The sequence below is a fragment of the Empidonax traillii genome, unplaced genomic scaffold (assembly GCF_003031625.1).
Source record: "Empidonax traillii isolate 1590-97213 ecotype Southwest subspecies unplaced genomic scaffold, ASM303162v1 scaffold28:size2823434, whole genome shotgun sequence".
Taxonomy (NCBI): domain Eukaryota; kingdom Metazoa; phylum Chordata; class Aves; order Passeriformes; family Tyrannidae; genus Empidonax; species Empidonax traillii.
The window spans coordinates 1,631,765-1,658,465 of NW_020955221.1; the positions used below are offsets into that span (position 1 = coordinate 1,631,765).

At 39.6% G+C, this 26,701-nt stretch overlaps 1 protein-coding gene across 2 annotated transcripts in view; it reads right to left on the reverse strand.

Annotated features, from left to right (window-relative positions):
* Positions 1-26,701, reverse strand: part of SH3GL2 (SH3 domain containing GRB2 like 2, endophilin A1) — an 88,444-nt gene that overhangs the window by 6,270 nt on the left and 55,473 nt on the right. For both annotated transcript variants that reach the window (XM_027910012.1, XM_027910004.1), the window contains 5 exons: positions 11,986-12,054; positions 9,774-9,846; positions 4,815-4,958; positions 3,135-3,268; positions 1,909-2,067 (listed from right to left, as the gene is read on the reverse strand). In XM_027910012.1, coding sequence (XP_027765813.1) covers positions 1,909-2,067; positions 3,135-3,268; positions 4,815-4,958; positions 9,774-9,846; positions 11,986-12,054 — 579 coding nt within the window. The remainder of the gene's footprint in view (positions 1-1,908; positions 2,068-3,134; positions 3,269-4,814; positions 4,959-9,773; positions 9,847-11,985; positions 12,055-26,701) is intronic.

The window sequence follows — 26,701 nt, forward strand, 5'->3', positions numbered from 1 at the left end:
GGAGAAGAGACCAACCCCCACCTGGCTATAACCTCCCTTCAGGTAGTTGAAGAGAGTGATGAGGTCACCTCCAAGCCTTCTCTTCTCCAGACTAAACAACCCCAGCTCCCTCAGCCTCTCCTCATAGGACTTGTGCTCAAGTCCCTTCACCAGCCTGGTTGCTCTTCTCTGGACCCGCTCCAGCACCTCAATGTCCTTCCTGAACTGAGGGGCCCAGAGCTGAACACAATACTCAAGGTGTGGCCTCACCAACGCTGAGTACAGGGGAAGGATCACTTCCCTGCTCCTGCTGGCCACACTGTTCTTGATGCAGCCCAGGATGCCATTGGCCTCCTTGGCCACCTGGGCACACTGCTGGCTCATGTTCAGCCTGCTGTCGATCAGCACCCCCAGGTCCCTTTCTGCCTGGCTGCTCTCCAGCCACTCTGTGCCCAGCTTGTAGCGCTGCAGGGGGTTGTTGTGGCCAAAGTGCAGGACCCGGCACTTGGCCTTGTTGAACTTCATCCCATTGGAGTCAGCCCATCTCTCCAGTCCATCCAGATCCCTCTGCAGAGCCCTCCTGCATTCCGGCAGGTCGACACTCCCTCCCAACTTGGTGTCATCTGCAAATTTGCTGATGATGGACTCAATCCCCTCATCTAAATCATAGTTACATATCAGTCTTTATTCATTACCATGTCTGGTTATGACCTGATCTGGAACGGTAACTGCAACTCCTCTCTGCTGATCACCTCTCCATGGCTGGTTTGTATGAACAGCAGCCTACAGACCTACCACATTCAGACCTACCTACAGATCTACCACCTTCTCCCTCCCTGCCTCTGAAGGGCACAAAACCACAGGACTATGGTCATACTTCTATTGTATTCTGGCCTGTGAAGCAGATCAAAACAGGAAGATGGTGCATATGCTTGGATGTAGAATATTTGTAGTGAAGGCAGACAGTATTCTACTTCATGAGGTGAAAAACGTGCCAAAACACTTGTGTGGGCAATGCAATTGCCAAAAGTTTCCATAAAACACAAGGCTACAATGGTGTAATGCAGGCCAGCACTGTCTGGCTGCATGGGGATGGATGTTACTACAAGGATTAAAACTACAAACTTTTTATACTTCTTTCACATCTATATTTCACTTTTACGCAAATATTAATTTCTATATGCAAATATTTTCAGGTTTGTTATGGTTCCTCTACAGCAACCTGGTAACAAAATGTATAATTGGATTAGGAGTGTATTTAAACTTAAAACAAAACCAATAATTTACATCAACAGAAATACTTACACTGAATTTCCTTTGACTACATATTCTTTAAGATAGACTTCAGCTGACATGTGTTTTTTCCTCCAAAAGAGATAAATGTTTCTTCTCACTTAATTTTACAGTTTCAACATTAATTATAAATAGAAGATTAGATAAACCTAATAAATGCTCAATTCTTGTTTAGCTCAGTCTATAAGCTAAACATATGCTGCAGAGTCAGATATAAACAGTCACATTAACTTTGGGTTTCCTATTTACTATTGCATCTGATTACAGCAAACACCATGGGATTGTGAGTTCATTTCTGATCTTTACCAATCCTCTCAGTAGCCCAAACAGTTGAGCAAAAGCCTTGGCTCAGTAAAAGGACTTTACAACTAAGTAAAAGTCATGACTCACATTTATATAATCCTAAAAAGAAACACATTTTGGTTTTGTAAGTAACATTCTGCAGTTAGGAAGTACAACAATGCTGCAGAGGATTTATATTTTTTAGCTCAGTTACCTATAAAATACCTAAAAAATTAGTCCTACATGAACATGCTGTACTTGACTACAGCTTTTGAGCCTGTGTGTCCAACCATGAGGGAAGTGCTTCCAATATCTTTCTAAGACTCTGGTCAAAGATTAACAAGGGTATCTCACATCCATCTCCAGAAGGTTGAACATGCTTGACTCAGCAATTTCTTTTGATTCATCAAATTTCTCCAGAGCCTGGCGAAGCTCTTCATCAGGGAGTTTGCCCTGTCTTTTCTTCTTGTAATCAAAATCCAGGCGTCGACCCTCCATTTTCTTCAGGTGATGCTAAAAAACAAAAAAATGCAAACACAAGCACAGAACAAAGGATGTTCCCCAACTCCTGATACTGCATTGTAAGCAGGTGGTCCACACACACTTCCAAGCATGTGCTGTTTGCTGTATATCAGCTATTCTCCAGAGGGGAGAAACACAGAATCATGAATTAAGTGGTTTTATTTATAATTTAAGAAGCAATGGTCTGAATGACTGACCAACACTAAAAAAAGTCCACACAAAATTAACAACTGCAATTTTCATCTGTATAAAAGATATGCAGATTTCTAGCTTTTTAACTCTGATGCAGAATTACTTAAACACTATTTTTTTTTTTTACCTACATGTTTAGGAGAAAATTATTTTAAAAGCACAATTTAGTATCTGCCTGTGCAACAGCTCTCATAAACAAAGCGACACAGAAAATATTTTTATCATCTCTATCAGACCACCAAATTATCTTAAAGTTATATTATATTAAAGATTTTCTAGACTGCTAAGTGATGTAACATTCATGTTAATCTGTTTAGCAGCTGCCACGTCAAGCTGGCCAAAAGTTAATGCTACCAGCATAAGCATGATTAGTTTAGGTGTTTACTGTCCCTCAGAAGAATCAGTTTGTCATCTATTATGATATGCATAACTTTATCAACTTTGTAAATTATATCAAAGGACTCAAAACATCTTTCATTCACATATATTCAACAGTATGAAAGCTTTACTGAGCTCAGAATAGCAGCTACTACACATATAAGCATTTGCCATGACCTACAAAATGGAATGTAAACATCTGTACATCTATGTAGTGAAATGAGCTTTCAAATGGTAAAATTAGAATATTGCGTTCAGGCCTGCATAAGCTTGATGACGCCATTAACAAAAAAACATTAGAATTTGGATCTTTCCCTTTCTAAACAAGAGAGACAGAACTGAAAAGTAGAATTCAAGCCAGAAGAGAGTAAAATCAGGTCATCTGCAAATCTGAATGCCCATTTTAAACTACACAAGTAATGCAAATTCTGAACATATATGCAGTTCACATATCTGGCACTGTTAAAACGCTGCATTGCAGGCAACACCTGTATTTCTCTTAGATCTTTGTCATGGAGATTCTGAAGTGGGTCAATGAAGTTTTGCTTCACTTCCATGTCTAAAGAGTCCTTGACCTCAGAAAGCTCCTTCATAGCTTCTCCCACATCAGCAAGGGCTGGTCCTGAAAGAAAAGATACACACTTTATCTCAAAATAACTTAGTCTTGAGTCACTGTAGAATGAAACTGAGTCATGGAAACTTCAGTTAGTATTTCATTATAAGTCTTAAGTTAAGGAAAGAAACAGAAAATGATACATTGTGTGAAAGGGCATTTTACAGTTCTGCAGCCACCAAGTCTTCATGCCTTGTAATACAGTTGGATTTGAGGTTCTAGGCAGTGACAAGACAGCCTCCTCCACATCCCTCATTGTTTGTTCATTCCTTACTGTACTGAAACATACTAGAATAGAATCATCTGTATTTGTTCCAGTGTTGCCATCACCAGACTACATTAAAAATTAGTTTTAATTCAAGTTCACATCTCCCCATTTCTATCAGTAAGATTGGTAACAGTGCGAAATGTAAAAATTCCTAACAATTTCACAGATTTATTTTTTTAATGGAAGTTTTATTTTATGAAACTACAGACTTCAGAGTACTACTACACTTCAGAGGTCTACTACATAGACTACTTAAGCTCATAAACTTCAATAACTTTAGCTGCCTTCTGAGATTTCCTCCAAGATTAACTGTTTTACTTCCTCTGCACAAAAACAAAAGCAAGAAGCTCAAACATACCCTCCTGGTTTGAGGTATAGGTTGGAGGAAAAAAAAATTACCCACTTTAAAGAACACAAAGGGTATGAAAACAAAAAATGTGAGAAATCAGAAAGAGTTTTGTCTCTCAAGCAGTGGATGTCAGGAATGCACTGGAAAATGAGAGTCTGTCAGACTGGACAAGAGGTGACAAACAGCCGTAATAGCTGTTATTACTTAAGAATGTGAAAATAATTGCCATATCTATTCTGCTGCCTGCTAGTGCAGTTTTCAAGGAATATACAGCAATTTGTAGAAGTGGTGTTAGCTCCTAAACACCAAAAAAATAGTATTTAGTACAAATCTACCTACATCTGTCAAGCTAACTAGTAAATCACATAAAATAAGTAAGAAAGTACTTTTTCTATTGCATATGTCTTTATGAAAGCAAAACAATTTAATGAAGATTCAAATAGGAAACAAAACTTTCACAGTCTTTGAGGGTCCTGTATGTTGCCATAGAGAAACGGCAACAGAGAAGCCAACAAAAACACAACAGAAAGACAAAGTATACTGTTGTGAAAGTCATCACTTCCAATAATAGGTGTACTGCTGAAGAATACTATGTTAAGAGTCAGTTTAACATTGTAACTCAATTGTAATCTCATTTGGACTTGAAGGGAGGAGAGATTGACAGATAAAACAGGCGTATTCACTAGCGCCTTAAAATGTGGAATTCGGTCAGAAAAAGGGCCAATGCCTATTAAATATATTAGCTTTTATTCCTTGCCTGTAATTAGGAAAATAACAGTTAGTATAAGGATTCTAAGGACAAAAGGGCTTCATTGTGTCTAATGATTCTTGCAGAAGTTCTTCCTCTATTAGAATGCAGCCCTTTAATAATGAAAGTTATATGAAATTTTACTACCATACTTATTGCATTATAATGAAAAAGGAAGTAAACAAGGTACCGAAGTTGCATTCTTCGCCAAGTTCTCGGCCAAATTTCAACATTGCATCCGCCAGTAAAGCTTCTGCCTGAGGGTAGCCTGGTCCCTTTTCTTGGCCTCGAATTTTTGACATAGTGTTGATCATGCTGAGTTTAGCTCTGGAAGCTGAAGAAGGCAAGTGACAATATCACAAACATGCAATCTTTTGCCTACACAGCCATGAATGCACTCCTGTGTTTAAATTTATCTGAGCTACCTAAAATGTATTTGAAAGACTTTTTCTAAGTTTAGGATTAAGCTCTGGGAAAGAAGGAATGAAACATTGTTAGTCCTTGCCACTTTGCTTTTGCTGGTAGGCTGGAGAGGAGTCTCTGTCCAGCACTTGAAGTCAAAGCTTCCCTTGAAATGATTTGGACAGAAGTAGGCCTATAAACATTTCCACGACAGCATGTCTGACACATAACAGGCAAGAAAATCTTTAAGATATCTCCAAATTCTTAACCTTGAAATCCCTAGCTAGCAGATGAGATACAGATGGATACAGCCTTCCTCTCAAGAAAAGTTCAGACTAAGTACACTCAACATCAAACTGCAGCGCCCCCCATTTTTTAAATGTTTGGAAGTTTTCTGTTGTAGAACATTAAATAAAACCTATGTCCCCAAACATGATATCCAACAACCTTTGAAACCCTTTTTGCTTTTTTTGGAGGTTTGGGGAAACTCCTACTTCAGTATGGTTTTCAACTGCACTTTAGCTTGCATTTTATTTCACACCACAACTGCAGATCAGAAGAAAGGACACAATTATTATAATTGATGAAAACAAAGGCAGCAAACACAAAAAACCTGATTTGTTTATGCGCTTTAGTGAATTTTTGCAACTACAGAGTGTGAATGGCCTGCAGAGAGTGAATTAATTAACACTGCTTGACTTCAAATTTTGCCAGCTAAATCCCATTGCCAGTAAGATAACTCAGAGAATGTTTCTTAACTATATTATTGTGTGTGCTACAGGAGGTCAGCTATGAATGCTACCTTTCCACTTGCAAAGGCTTGACTTTGTTAGGCACTCTTATGAGTTAGTATTTCTGTTTACAAAACATTACCAGCTCACACTGTTGTGTGCTGATTTCAACCTTGCAGACATTTCTGCAGCAAAACACTAGAATTGGGATCAATAAACGTTTTTCTTTAAATTTATTTTTAAAAGTGCACATCACAAGATAGTTCTTATTGTATGTTTCAGTTTGCGGCTTATAAATGTATGCACAGATGCAGACATGGAAACAGACACAGGAAAATCAGGCAAGTCTCATAGAACTTATTTAGCCTGAGAAGTAGCTATGAAAGAAAACATATTTTTAACACACAGTAATTATGGGTTTTTTAATTTTTCACTACCCTTTAGTTTTTTCACTACTCTTGCCATCAGATCATGCTTTTCAACATCTGAATTTTCTGACACCTTTTCCTTCTACCCACTACAAAACTACAGTCAGCAGACTTGCTGACTGTTCAGTATAAGAAACTGCATTTTAATGAAGTGTCTGGCCTTTAAAAATGGCATTGAAATGATGGTGGCAATGAGAAAATACAGAAGCACAAACGAAAATAACGTACAAACAAAATTAGTCAGGGGAATGGAGGCAGCAAGCTGAATAAATCAGGAATAAATGGGAATATTTTCAGAAATAAAAGAAAAAATGTGAGAGGGAATATAAAAAGATGAAGTGGTTATATTCTGGGCAGCATGTTAAGAGTAGAAAGCAAAGAGTATGGAAAAGAATGAAAGAGTCAAAAGGATAATAAAGGAAGGGCAAGAAACACATCCTAAAAAGAAGAAATAGAAGCATAAAAAATGAGTGTTTGAATGATTCATCTTATAATTTAATAATTATTACATTAAAATAATGATTTAGTAGGAATCTAGAATACATCTGCCAGTGGTCTCATTCCACTTTTTTTCTTCTAAAGCTGGTTCCAGTAACTTTCATGGGAGCAAAAGTAATTTTGTGCTTAAAATCCCACCCTGAGATTCTCAGTTCTATTGTATTACTGTGCTAGTGCCATGTGCTTTCTTCTCTAAGTTATATTTCAACCTGAGCGAGGACAGGTAAAGATGTACAAAACATCACATGGAAGTGATCTGAATGGTTGATTATTTTCCCAGTTGCACTTCTTTTCTTTTATATTTACTTTCATGGCGTCACTAATGATTTACCTTAATATTAAGTAATAGCAGAACCATAGTGAATCATAAGAATGCCGCCAAAAGTTTTTGAAAGAAACTTAAACAGAGAATTCAATCACTCGTTCTTAGTACATTCAATCTTGTTCATCCTGCATCTCTTCTGCTTGAAATATGGCCACGTACATCTGCATGGAAAGCCTTTAAGTCTTCGTCATGTTCAGTAATTTTCAGGTTTCCTTCAGCTTTTTCTCTTTTTTCATAATTGGGGAGTCACAAAGCTATCCTTTTCATTTGCACTAACCTCATCCCAACATCTCTTTCAATAGATCTCACCTTTGTAATATCCTTTTCCTTCTCCATTCCAGCATTAGTTAATTAACTGTTTTATGAAGTTAGATCATGACGCACACTTCTTTTGTTGATACTTCAAAACACCATGAAGCCAGCTGATCTCTAGAACCACAGTACTATGTTATACACGCCAACTGTGTTTTCAGGACACATCTTTCTCTTCAAGGAACGTGTGCTACATCCCAACCTCTCTTCTCCCTATCAAAACCCAAGTAAACTTTTAATCTTCTGTTAAATACTGCTGTTTGGTTGATTTGTTTGATGTTTGGGCTTTTTGTTTTCTTTCGTTTTTTTTCTTTTAATTTCCCTCTTTTCCCAATGTAATACTCCTAATTTTTAAGAAAATGAGAAAGCAAATGGGAAATACTGGAAATCAGGATTTTTGGTGCCCCATGTAAATGGTAATATAGATGTAGGGAGAATTTTATAAGGAAAAATTTTTTATTTTATTGAAGAAAAAGAAAGTAATTTTCCATGCAATTCTTCTTACTATAGGGAGCCTTTTTTGTAACTGACATAAACCAATCAAAGATCCAGTGAGTGCTGAAAAGAGCCCTCCTTTCCTCTTACTAAGTGGAATGAATAACATGATTTCATTTTCTATGTACAAAAGTAAACCTTCCTCCTGCCTATTATGATTTTAATTTTCTGATTCTACTTGCACATGCCACAAGTAGCCAAAGGGATATGTTGCTGGACTATGGAAACTGTTCTTTCCCGCAGCATTGTGAACCTACATCAGTCTGAAGTGCTTGAATTCATACACTTAGCTACTTCCAGAAATTTTGCTCCCTGCTTTTGCCAGGAGCCTGTTTCATGATTCACAGCAATCAGATGTGTCAGGAAGGCAGTTAGAGAAGTACTAAACAGCCAAAGCTTATTACTCAGTCTACAGAGTGTTGCTCAACAGCAGCTTGACAGTAGTTAACAATTTTATCACTGGCCCCATAATGTTTGTCAATCCTATTGCTTTTCCTGCAGAGTACTTGTCGACGATGAGCAGTGAAGCTGTGGACTCGAGTCATAAACAGAATTTCATCTGTTGACATAGAAACCATTCTAGTCATCATTATTTTCTCTCTAGCAATTCTTGAACTTGTAAACACTATTCAACCTTTTTTTTTTTTCAATTCACTGTGTCATCGAGTTATAATTATCCCTTTTTTTTTGTAATCTAAGATAAAAATACCAACAATTAATCTATACCAGCAACAGTCCTTCAGTATACCACACTGGAGCTGAAATATTTCACACCACCTCAAGTTTGTTTCCAGCTATTAGGAATATATATTCCTCAGTGTGGATGAGTGAATTTGGTCTGTACTTTCATGAAACTCTAAGATACTTATGGTAGCTAGAGGGCCTAATTTTACCTTCACCTTGATTTTGCACAAGCTAACTCCATTTCCCATCAGTGATACCAGCACTGACTTATGGAAGTATCAAACCCCTTATGTTCCTAGATTGCCATAGAAATCTTCATTTTCTTCAATTTACTTATTTATTTATTTATTTATTACAGGTCCAGACCACCCTTCCTTGTGAGGATCCTTTGGCAAAAGAGGAACACATAGCTCTCCATCAGCCCAATCACAAACCTATTCTTTCATCTCCCCACAGAAAATACTCACTGATTTCTATTTTGAAGGTTCAATTTAGCCATTTCTGATTATACCCAGTTCTCTCCTTTTTACTAGTATGGCATCAACAGCTCTTTTGCACCCTCCCGGTTCTAGTAACTCTAATAAGGGAAATCACAAGAGGATCAGATGAAAAGTGCTATCACTTCCTGCGCCATGGAGGAAGTTGCTTCAGAACTTTGCCTTTATTTCATGATCTGCAAGGACTGCCCAGTCCTTTACCTTCATATGGTGAATAACCAAGACAGTAAGAGATGCCTCATCCAGTCCTACTGTGCCTCATCTGATCCCCACCTGTGGGCTGATCGTCTGGCCTCACCTGTGCCCATACCCAGGTAGGTTCCTGATGCTAGGGCTAATGCTATACCAGTGCCTCTGTCTGCCCATTTCTGGCTGGAGCAGTGGGATGGGCCCTGGCTTCAGGCCCAGCTCTGCTGCCTCTGGGGAGTCCACAGCCACCTCCAGCTTCACAGGAGTCCCCACGCTCACAGTGCTGACTCAGATTGCTATAGGTAAATACACGTGGTTGGTAGGTGTATGCCCTTATCCCCTTATCTAAAGTAAGAAGACACAAAAGACAAACAAGCCTCCCAAAGCCAGGCTCCCTTTCCCCTGACAGCACCACACAGAAGTCTGTACTCATCTCTGTTATTTCACAATAACCTTGCCAATCTTGTGTTAACCTTAATTGTGTCAGTGAGGACTGGTGAGATTTTACACAGTCAGACTTTTATGCTGGTGAGAAAGAGTACTTTCAAAAAGTGCTGCAAGTCCTATAAGACTGTGAAATTACATTACCTGGATTGGGCTGAAGATATTCTATTGTTTTTGCCATTATTTCCACAACTGCCCTGCTGGTAACATCCACTTTCTGAAGGACAGAATGTTAAAAAAAAAAAGAAACATGAAAAGTTAGACAAAAGAAGGATATTTTTCTCTCCTTTTATTCTTATAAATTCTTTTAATTCTTCTTATAATTTTCTTTTTATGTCCCTGAGAACAGCCTGGTGCGACTTAGAGATGATAAAGACGACAATCTCTAAAAAACTACTAAAGCATGAGTACACCATTTCAGTTTCTAGCAGATCCATTCTCTAAACAATTAGTACAGAGTATCTCAGGGTGTATTAGAAATTTGATACAACTCATTGTACAGTGCTGATTCTTTACATCACCCTGGGAACCATACTAGGGAAAAAGTTTTGATAGAACAGTCACTGACAACTTTTTGGAGAACTGGCCATCTTTGATCCCCTAATAACTGGCAAAATGAGAGGAAAACAGAAGTCAGTCAATTATGGTTGGAGAGCAAGGTCTGGTAAAGTTGTGATAGGGGAGACTAGGTATTTACTTAGTTTCCAGTTTCAAGAAACCTATCAGCTTGGATGCACTGACCATTTATTGCCCCTGGATGAACTCTAGTAGTTAAGATTTTAAAACGCTCAAAACCAAACAGCATTACTTTCTTCTACTTTCTTCTGTAGTAAGAATTCTTGCACTCCCTATCGGCTTTCTAAACTGAGTGTAGCAAAGTGTGCAACTACTCTCCCTCTCAGAATCAGCTCTCAGAGAAAAAATGCTGCTTTGGCAGATTGGGGAATCCCTGTAACCTGTTGTGTACTCTGTATTTATAAGGACACATTGCATTTCTCTGCAGGGTAGCTTGTGTCCCCACAGAGAGAACTCCTTTACCATAATGGCAAGTTCCTATTTTGAAAAAGAACACCTGAGGTAGGTTAGTTGCACCACACTGTGACTGACGTCTTTCCTGTTTCCTGTTGCCATTGCCATCTGCCAGGTCTTGCTCTACACTTTACACAAAGAAGCAGGAGGGGTCTGCCAGACCTGGGTGAATAAGTAGCTGAACTGCCTGGTAGGGAACCCAGAAATGGTTGGAATGTAGAGGAGAGTGGGGGTGGGGGAACAGAAGGCTAGGGATGGGCAGAAGGATCATGTCCACTGCCTGCAGGAAAACTGGCAATGGACACACAGCCAGTGGGGAGTGTGGAGGTAACTGATAAATTTACTCCGTTCCCTTCTCAGGTCTCAGTGCTCCTATCTCCTGGGCTGCCAACCCATGCCACCCACAAGCTTTACGTGGAACTCACCCCTGGCAATGTCCTCTTTTCCACCCTAAATTTTACACCAGTTTTCTGAATCTTCCTTAACATCTTCCAGGGGCAGTGCCTGTACTCGCAGCACATAAAAAACGAAGCTGAGTGGGAGGGGGGAAACCAACTCGGTACTTTCTCTGTAAGAAGTACAAAGGATACACCCTTCTCCTTTATTTTCCATTCAAGGTTTTTCCTGACCTCACTATACAAATGTAGAGATAAACAGCTTCTCTCTTAATCACTCATATACCAGATACATACCCTAGAAATCACCAAAGTTGAAGCCAGAAAAAAGCCTGCCCCTACTGATTCTTTCTGCTCAAATATTATCACCGCCACGTGGTGGCTTTTTTAATTTTTGTTTCCCTCCATTGAAACACTCAGTGCTACCACTACCAGGCTTACCAAGCAGCCTGTTGTGGGGGTTAGGCCCACCTCCCTGAGGCATTTTGCCAGTGGAGGCTGCCTAACAGGATCTGAACCTGTGAATGAATATTCCAGTGCCACTGCCAACACACTTCAGCAGGCGGCTCTTGCTCCTCTTGACCTGCCACTCAAGAAGCTGAGTATTGCTAGCACCTTTTGCCACTGAAATGACCGTCTTGTAGACAGACTCTGTTTCCAGAGATCCCCTGAAATGGTTTAACTGAACCTAATTTGTAGCTGACATCAGCCTCAATGTCTAAATGAAATATGTGTGTTATAAAGAATGCCATACAATACACATGCCTTAGTTAGAAAAGAAACAGAAATAGGAGATGGAAAGCTCGATTCTGCTGAATAAAAGTTAAGTCTTTAAAAATTTTTTTGAACTATTCAGGGACAAAAACTTTGTAATTCCTGAAAGAAAAAAATGCATGGTAATAATGAATATATGCATCTGTATTTAGACTTACCCTTTCCATTTCTTTGAAATCATCATCTAGTTTGGTTCCTTCTGCACCTCCTACTTTTTCACTCACTTTCTGCAATTAAAAAAAGTATAACAGATTCAGCAACAAATAAAAAATCTAGCTACAGCATTTTCTTAGAGAAATGTTGGGTTTTTTTCTCTTAAGTCAGTACAACAGTATGACTTATTATTCTTTCTGAAAAACTCATTTCAAACACACTTTAAAATAAACAATCAGAAATAGTATTACTGCCTAAGCCTCATAGACCCAATTTTTGATGAAGGGTAAAAACCACACCTAAGCACAGAGCACTTAGAAGCTCCCAAGGCCTGACTCTAGAAGGCAAGAGGCACCCATGCTGGAGAACTCTCCGATACTGACTCAACCTGCAAGCAAACCTTCACCAGCAAAAATCAAGAGTTTATAAATACAATTGAGAGAGAGAGAGAGAGAGAGAGAGAGAGAGAGAGAGAGAGAGAGAGATTGATTTAAAAAAACCCCTACATTCATATACTCAAGCAGGAGCTGGAGGGTCACACGACTTATATATAAAATACCCAACTGACATATCTGGACAGAATGAAAGTGATTTTTGGTGTCATGTCTTTAGCAAATACTCTGGTTTTTTTCCTAAAATACTCAATTTGAAAACTAATTGGAAAATTTTCCTATGCTACTGTTTCATTTCTCTGATCTAGTGAAACACAACTGATCATGTCTCCCTTTGCAGTCAGAAGTATTGACAGTAACAGATTTGAATGGTAACTGCTATGAGACACCATTCAAAGTGGACTTCAGCAATTTCATTGTCAGTCACAAAGTCTTTCAGTGGTATAATTCCACAGCTAAGTCAGGTACACATGATCCAGTGACTCACAGTCTTTGGATCCAGTCCAAAGGCTCCCATCTTTTACTGGGATGGTATTTTTCATAAGAAATTAATCAGACATATGACTTTTTAACTACTGATTTCAGTGAAGTGACTCCAGTAATAAACAAGGAGAAACAAAAGAAATTGTTTTTCCTCTTGGTTTCAATGACTGTGGTAACTCATTTCTATAAATTCTTTTTTAGTTTAAAGAGGAAGAAGACCCACAGTCAATCACTCACATGACATTAATAAAATCCAAACATTTGAATAATTTTAAATTCACTCCAGTTCACAACAACAAAGCTGGAAGTGCATCATAGCCAAGCACTTACTAATGCAGGCTGTAATTATCTGTGCAATAGGAAATAGCTATCAGCTGTTTGTTTTCTGTCAGCATCCTGCAAATTAGTAGCCAAAACGGCACATTAGTGAAACATCAATACTATGAATGTAGATGAGCTTGTGTGGTCTGTATTACTGAACTTGTGCCTTACCAAGACTAGTGAATCCCCACAAGAAGTCAAACAAGGTACTGTTAGGAGCCATTCTGCAGTGGACAAGGGACAGATTCAGTGCTATAACAGGTACTATTTATTTTCAGTTTCATGAATCAATCTTCTGCAAATGGACATCCTACTACATATGACTAAATCTGCACTGGAGCATTCTACCACAAAAAACAACAGTAGGCTAATATGCTGGTAGTTAAATATTTAAAATAGATTTCTAATAACTGTAGTTCAACTCTAGGGGTACAAAGTACCCAAAGGTAATTAATCTCGCAGCCCTTTTTGACTGTAGCTTTACATTTCATCACTTTGAGGTATTTTCACAGTTGATGAGGATTTGCAAAGACATAGCTTTTCATTCCCAGAGATGCCCTAAATGTCCCAAATCACATCTATATACCATAACAATTGCTCCTTCCCTTCATATTCATTATTACTCTAACTGAGGAATGTACAGAGTTGTCAGCCTAAAGCCAAAAAGGCAGGTCATCCCTCTCTTCTAAAAATGCTTTTGGTTTTTGGTCACTTTGTCAATATTAGCTCAGAATCACCATCATGAATCACTCACCTAAGGTGACTAACAAAACTACGTGCTAAGTAGAAAATTAATTTGTAAAACAAAGGGAGAGATGAGCTGTTAAGTCTTCAGCCCTTCTGGAGCTGAAGAAGACTCTTCTTTCAGGATAGTTACATCAAAGACTGTCAATGAACTATCTTCCCTTCCATTATGCAGACAAAAATCTGGTTTGGAAAAGCACTGATAGACCTCAGAAAAAGCACAGCTGAACAGAAATCCCACTTAAAAATTTAAATACTCTTTGGTTTTGATTTTTTTTTTCCTGAAGGCCACAGACACTCAGGCAGAGATGAGAACTCAAATTAAGAATTTAAATTTAAGGCAAAAACAAGTTAAACCCTTACAAGTTCTTGCCCCTTAGGACAGAAGGCAGTAATCTGCTCAAAGGGGATATTAAACCCCCTTCGCAAGACCACCATAATCTAGAGCGGTCAGTGGGACCAGTGGGCCTGAGAAAGGCAGCCTAAGCATTTGCAACAGAGCCCACATCTGTAACATCATTGTATTGACTAAATCTAGAGATATTTTTTAGTCTGTTTATATTCATCTTCCAAATCAAATGTTAAAGCACTTCACTAAGGCTACTACTCCATCAGTACCTAAGATTGTCAGATTTGATTATCACAGGTCATGAAGCTACGCCAGCTTACATCAGCTCAGGACCTGCTCTCGTGCCAGCCATTTCAGAAGCAGTCAGGAACATCACCAGCTAACAGCTATTGCTAACCAGGAACTGAAAATCTCATTTGTCAAGCCATTTCAAGGTTTTAACATTCTAGTTTTGCTTTACAACAGAATGAAAGGTCTTTTAAGGGAGGAGGGAATGTCATGAAAACATTTTTGTCAACCAAAAATATACAGACTTTTCAACCCCTAACAATATCATGTTTTACTGTTGGGATCTCCATATTTTATTTAACTGAAAACCAGTGCTATGTCCCTTAGAGCAAATTCAAATTTTATAAAGACCTCATTTCCACTCAGGTAGCATATGAATTCAACACCTTATGATCAGAATGGTTTCAGTAGGAACAACAAAATTGGCATGATTCCTACACTTTGGGAAAAAATAAACTTTTTTCTTTTATTTTTCCTGGCAGTTAATGTGATAAGTGAAGGCACCGGTTTTTATTCCAAGCAAATTAAAATAAAAAGGGGGTACTAATAAAAGAACTATTTCTGTATATTTACTAACTTCTAGGCGTACCGTGGAGTCTGTAAGGTGAAGGGTCCTGTCTGGACCTAACACCAGGGAATCTTTTGCAGCCGGGAACAGGGAACAAATTATAAATGAAAATATATTTCTCTGTGCCATGTGGATACAGAGAGGCCCTCCAGGCCTTGCAGTGTGGGGATGATGCAAGACCCCCCTGTACAAGCCCAGGGGAGATAGGTGACAATCAGCCAGGGGGTAACCCCCACCTCCAAAGCAGGAAAGTTGCCTTTTAAGGCAACAAATGGACAATGAATGAATATTCAACAACTGATATGGAGAGGGTACAAAAAGCACAGTTTTCCAACAATGTGTGTGTGTCTCGGGCGGGGCACTTGCCCCCCAGACCACCCAGCGCTGTTTGCTTTATTATCGCTTGCTTAATAAATTTATCAATTTTAATTGGAATTGAGCTGTCTAAATTCTTAAACTAACTTATAACAGTTAATATTAAAAAGTTTTTGGCAAATGCTGACAGGAGCTGGAATATAATAATGACAGGAATGGGGTTTGGTAGATGGATTTCATGTGAAACAACAAAATTTGTTAGGTCTTAGTTATGAAACCATTTGTTCGATTTTTCCTATATTTGTGCAATTAGCCCCTTTTTTTTAGTGTACTGCTGTGTCATTGTGCAGAATGTCACATAGGACAAAATATGCCTGTGCAGTCACTATGAATATCCCGAAAATCCTCATTGCCTTTTACAGAATACACTGACGATCTAATATCTTATACACCACTCCTCTAAAGATATGACTCTAATGCTGTCATCTCTTCATCTGCTTCAGTACTCTGAATTGTATTGTACCAGAGCTCTGAATCTGTATTGTACCAGAGTTCTGAATAATTCATAGGTCAAACAACTGCTACCAGAAAACCTATGAAACTACCTAAACTTGAAAATCCAGTAAGATCAGCATTAAACTATACTAGTATTCACCTGAGTTTCCAGCTCAATTAATTTCATTAAATACTCATTTGGCAGCATGTTTAAATGGCAGCTACACTTCTATGGGAGCCCCCGGTGGTCCAGGGGAAAATACACTGCACTGTCACTGCAGAGACCCGGGTTCGATTCCAGGTCGGGGCCCCTCCCCGGGCAGATGGAGCTCGTTAGCCCGTAAGGCAATCCATCTACGTCCTGAGGACCTCGCTGCCACTGTCCAAGCGTGCTTGGCCCCGGCAGATGAACCTCAGGATTAAAGGGTGGGCTCAGTTCCGCGCACACTGTGTCTCACCTAAAAAATCCAATGCACAGGCTGGAAGGTGGAAAGACCTTCCCCGGTTCTTCGTTCGCGAAGAGACTGGCCATTACCATTACACTTCTATACAGAAGCGGAAAAACAGCTTTAAACAGATTACCACCACAATACATTGTCTTTCCCTACTATGCAAATTGAATGCTGTTTGCAAAGTTATCATATCACAGTAAGGCTGAAAAGTAATAGTCTCCTTATTGAATGCATTCATAGCTACAAATACATTTCCACCACATAACATTTCTTTCCCTAAACAGAAGGTTGTTGACAGTATGGTCCTATCAAACCGTCATACAGTGGATGTGGTGGTAGAAAGAAAAAAATTATTAATTTGACGGAACACAGTAACGAATGAAGCTTACCGATTCACAATACAGAAAAATAAGTCTCTGTAGTTCATGCTCATTAAATGCAAGTCATCCCATTGATTTCTCATTCTGGATTACTCAGTATCTCTTCCATAGGTTTCTATAGTTCTTCCATGCCATTTTTACCTTTTTGACTTAAGCCTGTCACTGCCAGGAAGTGCAGTGACAGAAATATCTTCAGGTTTGCTGAGAATTTTCAAACAAGCTCTAAAATGCTGTGATGCCCTGTGAGCTTTGCAAGCACAAGGAAGACTTCCAAACAAAGTAGTGAGAAATACACATTTTAATGGGAAGAAGTCTGTGTACACATGGTGCAGGTTTCACAGAATCACAGAATATGCTGAATTGGAAAGGATCCACAAGGATCACGGAGTCCAACCCTTAGCCCTGTACAAGAGTCACACCATGTGCCTGACAGTATCATTCAAACTCAAAGAGGCTGTAAAGACTATCAGTGTTGGTTCACAGCATCTTATCCGGTACTGAAAAGGAAATTAACATTTAATTTCAGCTGAGGCAGAGTAGTATTGCTAAGGGTTTTCCAGAACAGCCATCTAGACAAGGGAAGTCCTGATTTACAAGCCAAATAAGCCAGTATCATTAGTTTTGGAAAGCCTCAGGAAACTCAATAAATGTGATAACTCTCACAAGTAGCCAGAAGTGTGTGATTAGCCCTAACATTTACGCTGTACTCATCTGTTAGGGAAACTGAGCGAACCCCAGTAAACTTCCACTAAACGTATTTCACATGGAAAGCTTATCACACTCGGCCTTGCATTCAAAATTATTTGATTTTTATTCTATTTTTCTTCTAATTTGTAAACCAATTGTGCAAAATACAGACTGTCAGTAGGACACGGCATGAGAATATAGAAAAAGTCTCTGCCAGTAGTAAAATGAAAATAGGATTCCAACTTTATATACATTTAAAGATACAGTAATGCCCATTTACATTTCAGTAGTAAATTCTCTGCTTCAGCTGTACAGCCACAAGGGTAAGTCACTATGCCATCTGGAGCTCAGCAGCAGAAGATCCTACCCTTACAGTACAGAGGAGCACAGCGGCTCCAATGCTACCACAGGAGCTGTAATGGATCATGAAGACAGTGTGAAAGACAAAAGTGAAAAAAATGAGAGATCTAAGAATCTCCATGGAACTTAATTTTTTATCTCCTGTTTGCACTGAGACTTTGATTATGCCATTGAACTTTTTATTTCTCTTTGGTAAAATGAAGAAATACACTTGCAAAGCACAGGGGAAAATCCTTAGCAATAATTTGCACCTGCTACTGCTTGCCATCAGCAGCATATCTAACCAAAATGTTCACGATATATTTTAGGTAAGCATCTGCTAGGCATGCCTGAGATTATCTTTTCCTTTTCCCTTCTGTCACTCAGTAGATATATTTAATCAGAAAATAATACACTCCCTCCCCTGATAACACTGAAATAACTTTTTTTCTTCTAGAAATCTTTGTTTACTGGCCTGTTCCACCACACCACTACACTAGCCACAGGCTGGCTAGCTTTATTCAGGCTTAAAAGTTCCCTTGACTCTACTACTGGATGCAGAATGTGAACAATAAAGTGCATTATTCAAAGACCAGGAAGTAAACTGAATTTTGGAAACTTAAGCAGGAAAGGCTATGACTGGACTCTAAAAGGCTTGCCTTCTTCTCTCACAAAGCATCTTCTAAATACCCTTTATATATATACAATAGCTTGGCCTTGCAAGTCCTCACAGGATCTAATAGTAGGGTCTATAGACCTGTTTATGAGCTCCAGTAACAGTCTGAAGGCAGGTCAGAAAACCAGGGAAATTGGCTATAGATGTGACATACATAAGACACAGCAACTGTCAGTGCAAAAGACAAGCCATTGCTAAAGCTTGTCAAGTCACAAATGAAATTCTTTGCGGGATCGGATTTCCAGTAACACCAGTGGAGCAAAAGCAAAACTTAATAAATCTCAGTGGAACTATTTCTCCCCAAGAAGGATACATAAAGATCAGGATCCCAACCTTCAGCACTGTTACATGGTAAGAAATACGCACTGTGAGCTTGTCCCCTGTTCTTACTCTCCTTATTTAGAACCTATCTCTAAGCTTCATTTTATTTTTTTCATTTTCAGCTAAAGCTGTTAAAGGGGAGGAAAGAGGGTAGTTGGAACAATCCTTTCTTCGACCAATCCAATTTTTATTTCTGACTACTAGCAAGGGCCATTCTGCAGATTTCCTGCAATCCAACAGTACAGGAGGAGTGATTCACATTCAGCTCTAGTGCACAATACGAAAGCATGCCACAAGTTTCTGCACTGACAGGAGTTACTGCAGAGTCTCTGCTGCAATGCCACTGCATTACACTGGAAGCTGTCCTCTGGCAATTGAAAAAAAGCAGGATGAGGGCAGGGAAAACACTGCTGAGAAAGTGCTGGTGTAGTACTGGTCTGTGCTGTACCTCTGTATGGAGAATCCCTGCCCAGAGGTGCCCACTGTGACAGATGAGGTAGGTACTACTCTAAAGCTGACAAAAATTTAAAGCAATGTTATACATTTCGATGCCAGAATTGTACTGATAGTTGAGACACTGCAGTGTAACCACAATAACCAAGAGAATTAATTTGATGCCTTTAAACTTATTACTGAAGTCTCACATATTTACTATACACACACACTGCAGGAGGGCAGTTCTCTGCAAAGTTTAAGTTCAGCCAGAAAAGCTGGTCATAACCCCAGCACCTTTGTAATTTAGAGTGGCCTTGTGAGCTGGCAAAGAGAAGATGGCAGAAGTTCAAAAGCTGGCAGAGAGCTGAGGACAGTCAGAACACTGTGTGCCCTTTTTAACACTCTCTGTCCCAGCAGGACACCAGTATGACCAAGAGGTATTAAAAAGGTGGCTGTGTTAGCTGGAAGACATGCCAATCTCTACTTTTTTGCAGTACAGAAAAGGAGCAGAGAATATATTCCTATACATTATTTCTACTTCTGATGACAATAGCACCATCACTCAGTTCCTTTAGGAGACCTGTGGGTAATCAAATACCCACAAGTTTTTTACTTTTCTGCAAAGAGATCTGGATTCAGGCCCATAATCCTTACAAGTTCGCCACACAGCAGTAGTGGGAGCCCTGCCCTACACTGCACCACCACAGAGAATGAAGACATCTGTGCTGTATTTCTTAGATTGCAAAAAAAATTTGGTAGCTGCCTGTTTCCTCAGTGTAAGCCTCTCATTCAGCTGGGTGGTGATAAGTTAAGTGTGAGAGAAGGGCAAAACTATGAAAAGAAGGTAATAACTTTTTGAGTTCTCCAATTTCTTGCCCAGGAAGGTGCACAGCACCAGCTTTCTCTTCTGTGATGCTAGCAGTTGCCAGCTTCTGGCAATATCAAACTCTATTACCATGAATAAATACTGGTTTTGTATTTGAAAAAGAGAATGTAATGAAATGACATATTCATTCAAACTTTAATACTGCTCTAATGTCTGCAAAGCAATTTTTATGAGGCTTTCAGGGGAAGCTGCTTCCTCTGGATAGACAGAATTGCAGCTTTAAGTTTTGTTTCTGTGCTTTAAAGCAGGTGAGCTGCGGATCTTAAAACCATGTACAATACGACAATACATGGAGTGGAAAAATAGGGAAAGAGAACACAGACAATGGCTGTGTACATCCAGCTAGCATCCTAATCTGGAGCCAAGGTACAGCACACTTATGGATCATGACCCATCTGTCATCCAACTACATAGATTAACAGATGATCTCTTTCTTCCCTCTGCTTCACTTGGCCCATGCATACCTTACCACATAGCAGACCCAATCTGGCTCCAGGTGATAGTCACCAGACTGCTTGCACTCACCTACTCCATTTCAGCACAAAACTGTGTTTCCTGCAGCAGTGGTTTAAGCTGCCAGCTAGGAGGCTGATTTCACACTCACTCATCATGAAGAATGTTTAGTCTTGGTTACTGATCCAGCTGACTTATACGTGCTAAACATCAACTCTAAAAACACTGGAGTAACACAGGCAGGCATAGCAAGTAAAGAGTGCTAGGGCACAGTCTACAGCTTGCTAAGATCTCTACAAAATATAGAGTCCAAATGTCTGATCAGAATTATGTAAGCAATGAGAAAACAATATTGACTGGTAAAGCAGACTCTACTACACATGACTTTGTTAGGCAAATCAACTGTTCATTTTTACAGAGCATTAAAGCTTTGAGGGTATTGTGACTTTTTTTTCTCAATACAGGAATGAATCAAAGTTTAGCAGAAATAAATAGGGTATACTTAGGAAAAAAAACATGGTAAAATAACAACATTAAAAATTTACAGCCATTAGATCCCATTTAAGGCATATTTTATAACCCTACATAAAGTACACTAGCCTATATGCATTCTGCTGGGTGAAAATCATCCTAGTCCTTAAGACCTGGAAATGTGAGAATGTGGGGAACATTCAGAAGCTGCAAGAGGCCAAGAGAACAAAACGTGGCTTAAATATGATTCACTGACAGCTGTACTAACTGTGCTACTGTGAACTTGTCCCTGCCACAAATGTAGCCCCTGCTACATTTGAAAGTGTATTTGCTGGAATCTGTCACTGAATTAATTGTTACCTGTCTAAGAGGAGACAATAAAAGGAGTCTGCGGGGAACAGTATGTCTGTAAGCTATTGCTAGTACTGATGCACATTTTATTTCTGCTGTTCCTATTGCCACCATGTCTAAAAGGTAGTCTATACAGCACAGCAAAATGCCTCCAAACTATTTGTGCATTTTCTTACACTGCTGGTATGTTGAAAATTTATTAACACTCCATAAAGAGCAACCCAAACCCATGCAACACTTTCAGTTTGACAGTAGCACATTTAGAAATGGCTGAGATCTGCTTTAAGCTTTGACTTTTTCACACGAGCACTAAAGTACTAATTACACTGAATGCCCTCCCCTTAAATTCATGTCCTGTCTCACACTCACTGTGTAAGAGCAATATTTGCCAAAGCACTGGCCTGTTCTCAGGGGCTGGAGACCATTACAGTACAACAATAATGTTCAGACAGCCTCTGGGCATTTCTGGGGTGATGCCCTTGATGGACTGAAATGGTGGAGTGCCTTTTTGTGCTTCTGAGATATACACAAATGACACAGGAGAAGAGAAGGGGTACTGAACGAGTTAGGATTGAATGGAGTTATGAAATGGATATAAGAAGAAAATGACTGGTGGCACCACTTTGCCTGATACTGTTCTGTGCATGAGCTGCATGGTGAAGTGGCCAGGAACAGGGGCAGCTTTCCTTCTGCAGCCACAGCAAGTTCAGCACGGAAGTTCTGTCAGAGTCCCTGCTGGGGAGGAAGAGCAGTTCCTTACTACCAAAATGAATGCAGAGCCACAGCCTTAGAGGATTAATATTTAAATCTGAAGATGATAATTTTCATCCTTTCAACACTGTATCAGCTACCAATGATAAAGGTCATTTTAAAATGTAAAGAAACAAAACCTGTATAAACAAACAAGAGACACAAGACTCAGCTCTGACCTAAATACAACTGCAATTCACCAGTAGCACATAACATGCAGGCAGTTACACAAATATATCTGCATTAAGCAAAAGCAGAGCTGAATCTGCTGCTCTCTAATAGGTACTGCTCTGTAACAGGTACTGAAGAAATGAGAAAAATGACCATAATATCCCCCTATAAATGAATTGTACTATAGCACTGATGTGACTAACTGCCTCATGACTACTGTCAGCTCTGATCATAATGCAACATGGATCAACACAACAAACTGTTTTAGTTGCAGTAATATGGGTCTATGGTTCTAGCTGATATTCAAGATAATGATGCTCTAAGGAGGCTCCTGTGACAAAGGGAAATGAAAGCCTTTCAGTAAGTTTTCACCTAATTTACAAAGCAGTGTCTGATTACCAGAGGGATACGCATATTTTTGAGAGATAAGAATGAAATAGGCCTTTTTTTGCTTACGTTAATACACAATCTGTTTGATGCACTCCAAATGAAAATATAATTAAAAAAAAACCCAAAACCACAAAACCAAAACCACAACAGAAAAGAAAAACGCAGAGGCCACAGGTCCTTGGTAAAAGAACTTGTAAAAATCTACACCTTTGAACATCGTAAGATAATTTCAGTATTCTACAGTCAGTCTTTTAGTCTTTCACAGCAGTTGAAGCTCTGAGCCATTGTGGATCAAATTATATATGTACCTGAAGTTTCGCAGAAAAGAGGAATGTTCCTCTTCACATATGAATTCAGTTGCTGCTTTTCACCCTCGTTATATTTTCCTATAATTTTAACATCATATGAGAATAAACTATTGCAACTAGTAACTTCAGTTTTAAAAAGCTATTAGATTCCATTAACTTTTTTAAAAAATATTATGAAGTCTTCAAGAACTGCCTGTGCATGCTCATTGAAATTGAGGTCCTTGAAATTTAAAAACGGATTTGGAAGATGCAAATGTGGTATTGCTTACAATTCTTAATTGATACAAAAATACAAAAAGAGACAACAGATTCTTTTCTGAATTGCCTTCTGAGAGTTAATCCATTGTTATGTCACTCCCTGTTGCCAATGTTTGGAAGTCCATTATCCATAATGAAAGTATTTTCAAACTCCATTAGCCCATGCAGAAAACAAAACAGGCAAGGTAGATTCCGATGTGCACATGCACATGTTGGTAGCTTACTTTCAGAGATAAATACAGAATCTACATAAAATAAAATAAATACAGAATCTACATAAAAAATAAATGAAAGATTTTATTAACGCTGCCATTTCATCCCTCCTAAATCACACCAGAGGCACGTCCCACCTCAAAAATGGGCAATCTCACCTTTTAGACAGCACACACTGAATAAAACCATACCTACATAATTCACAGCTAAGAGTGCAGAAATACAGACATGGGAATATACTACTCAGTGCTAAAACGCCACCTGATTCTTTCAGCATCTTAATGTAGATGAAGAGACATCCTAAGAGTGACTTTTTAGAAAGACAGCTGCATATTCATGTCAAGTTCAGCTACACAGCAATAGTTTAAAACTGTCTCATCCCACTGAGAAAGTCCATGTTGGTCTTTGACACATTAGAAAAGGCAGCCCTTGTGACCCACTCCCATGGACTGCCTGCCTGCACATCTGTAGGCTTCTCTGGACTATATTTTCTATATTTTCTCTGGACTGAATCCATTTCACAGCACACAGCTGACATTAGGCATGTCATACAGTCCTTGCCACATGCATGGGGACTTTCCAGCTTCTGTAAAACATGTGGAAGTTACTACTTACTACCTGCAAAAGAGTACTATCTGGCAGGAAGAGAGGGGGGGATGTGAAAAGAGCAAGGAAAATAGAGTATAAAGGAGATAGGATCTTCAGTTGGTGTAACACATGCGAATCAGCTTCCATTTTATGGCACAAGTAATTTTAACTGATGTTCTGTGCCAACCGATCAGGGACAGACCCACTTCTTCTTTCATCTGTTTTCTTAAAAACATGTATATCATGTTGCTAGGCACTGATCTGTTTTGTGCCATGTTCTATCCCAGAGGTACCACATTTCATCAAAAGGTATTTACAGAATGAGAAGTGGGGTACCTGTAAAATAAAGCTCTTAAATGCATAGGATACCTTTTCCATTTTAAATAACCTAATGGAAAATGTTTTAAAGGACAATCACCTTACAGTAGAGGAGAAAATAGCATCTATTTTTTTCTCCTCCCAATATTTCCCATGGCAAGTATTAAAATGTGTCTTGAATTTCAGGTTGTAAACATATTGTAGTCTGCATGGGATATTAAAGCATGTGTGACCATTTATGTCAATCTGTGTAGCGGACTGACCCTGGCTGGATGCCAAGTACTCACTACAGCCACTCCCCTCTGCAACTGGACACAGGAGAGAAAAAAAACAGCAAAGGATTCATGAGTTAAGAGCTGGAAGAGGTCACTTACTGATCACCACCATGGGCAATACAGACTCAAAGTGGGAATACTATTTACATTTATTACTAACAGGATAAGAGCCAAAAAGTGAGAAATAAAACAAAAACACCGTTAACTCACCCCTCCTTCCTTCCATGTTCTCCCTCCTCCTCCCCAGTGGTGTAGCAAGACAGGGAGTGGGGGTTGCAGTCAGTTATTTCTGCTGCTATTCAGAGAGGGGAGTCCTTCCCCTGCTACCCATGGGGTCTCTCCCACGAGAGGCAGTCCTTGATGGACCTCTCCAACATAAGTCCATCCCTCAGGCAGCAGTTCTTCACGAAACTGCTGTCCTGTGGGTCACTTCTCCATAGGGTACAGTCCTTCACAGATGAGCTGTACTAGTGTGGGTCCCCCACAGGGGCCACAAGTCCTACCCAGGAAAAACCTGCTCCAGTGTAGGCTCCTTTCTCCATGGGCTGCAGGTCTCCAGCAGGACCCTGCTCCATCATGGGCCTCCCAAAGGGTCACAGCCTCCTTCCTGCATCCACCTGCTCCAGCATGGGCTCCTCCATAGGCTGTAGGGGGGTCTCTGCACCCTGATGGTTCCCCATGGGCTGCAGGGGCACAGCTGCCCCACCATGGTCTGTACCACGGGCTGCAGGGGCAAAGCTCCAGCATCTGGAGCACCTCCTGCCCCTCCTGCACTGACCTTGGTGTCTACTTCATTTTTCCCATGTTCTCACCCTGCTCTTTCCTGACTGGAATTCTTCCTGTGCCACAATCTTTTGTTCTTAAATATGTTATCACAGAGGTGTTACTATTGCTCCTGATTGGCTTGGCCTTGGCCAGCGGTAGGAAGTCCATCCTGGAGCCAGCTGGCATTGGATCCACCAGACAGAGGAAGCTTCTAGCAGCTTCTAAAAGAAGCCACCCCTGTACCCACGCCCCTGCTACCAAAACCCAGCCACAGAAAACCATTATTGCTCATTAAATTTTGTAGAGCATTTATGTTCAATATGAAATTTACCACAAGTTATTCTGTGGTTATGTAAAAGGGAAAAAATAACAAAAAATGTAGACCAGATGAGGTTTTCAAATTTCTAAATTCAAACATCACAACCACAAATAAAAATACAGCAATAGCCTCTGAATATAATTACTGAATGAGACTAATTAGCCTAATTATCCATGTGTTCAGAGTTACTGTCCATCGTGCAGACAACTGCGCTATTAATATTTTCATTTCACCCAAAAAATTTTATTTTCAGGAGTTGGGAGGAAGAGTAAGTTAGGCCCTATATTCTTTCACAGCCTTCAGACCTGTAGTCAGCTGTAAAACGCACACCGAGGTAGAAATGCTACTAAATACTTCACTGGCTTACTGTGCCTTGGAGACTGCTTAGCAGTGTATACTCTGAGGTAAAAAGTAATTCTTGAGAAGTCCTAAATCTTTTACACTGTTGTTTCTTGCCTTAAAATACTGTATTCAAATTAGTTTCTGAAAACAACATGCAAGCAGACATTATACACAGAGGTTGTCAGTTTTTAAACATACGCTTTCCTGGTCTTGAGCTGCCTTAATGCTCCTTCCATTTGTAGAAGATCCTAAACTAGCCTGTACAAAACTTTCACTGACAGGCAGAAGCCCCTGGCATCCATCAGAGTACCACCTGCAGACTGCTGAATCTATGAGCGTACAGACTTTCCTGCTTATGATAATGCCTCATGAACATATGATTTAAAAAATATTATTAACTCACAGCCTTCTAAAGCCAGTAAACAAGGAAACCCTGTATTACACCTGAAACTGTACCCCTACAGACAGCTTTAGACGTGGCTGGGTCTCTTACCCCACTGGCTCTGCAGATTTCTTACAGCGAGGTATCTCATTGACCGAGTATAACTTAAGCCAAGTCCTGTAATCAGATTTCAGCACATACACATTCTTCCCTACACGACATTATCAAAAGGGTGG